Source organism: Calidris pugnax, unplaced genomic scaffold (genome assembly GCF_001431845.1).
Source record: "Calidris pugnax isolate Ruff unplaced genomic scaffold, ASM143184v1 scaffold335, whole genome shotgun sequence".
Taxonomy (NCBI): domain Eukaryota; kingdom Metazoa; phylum Chordata; class Aves; order Charadriiformes; family Scolopacidae; genus Calidris; species Calidris pugnax.
The window spans coordinates 872,108-872,333 of record NW_015091148.1 but is presented as its reverse complement, the minus strand read 5'-3'; the positions used below and the strand labels follow the sequence as shown (position 1 = coordinate 872,333).

Below are 226 nucleotides of genomic sequence, written 5' to 3'. Positions count from 1 at the left end.
CCCCACCCCCCCCCCCCCCCCCCCTTTACTCGTTTTCCTGTTTCGTGAAACCCTCCTACTTACTGTCAAGTGAACAAAGTTGGAGTCCATGTGACAGCGCGGGCCAATGGCGAGGTGCCCTGCGATCCCCGGATAAGGAAATCTGCCCAGCCCGGGCTCTCCCGGGGCCCCGAGCATCCCCGGGGAGGCGGCCGGGGGCGCCCGCTCCCCTCCGGCCTCCCCCGGG

At 69.0% G+C, this 226-nt stretch overlaps 2 protein-coding genes across 5 annotated transcripts in view; both read right to left on the bottom strand.

The window, feature by feature from the left end:
- Positions 1-226, bottom strand: part of HOXB4 (homeobox B4) — a 35,224-nt gene that overhangs the window by 2,672 nt on the left and 32,326 nt on the right. Inside the window, exon 1 of one of the 3 annotated variants that reach the window (XM_014958997.1) lies at positions 64-220. The exons of the other annotated variants lie outside the window; for them this stretch is intronic. Coding sequence (XP_014814483.1) covers positions 64-177 — 114 coding nt within the window. The 5' untranslated portion in view covers positions 178-220. Of the gene's footprint in view, positions 1-63; positions 221-226 lie in introns of those variants that run through there. 3 annotated transcript variants of the gene reach the window in all.
- The window catches only part of HOXB3 (homeobox B3), a 64,733-nt gene that overhangs the window by 32,247 nt on the left and 32,260 nt on the right, over positions 1-226 (bottom strand). The gene's annotated exons all lie outside the window — the stretch shown is intronic.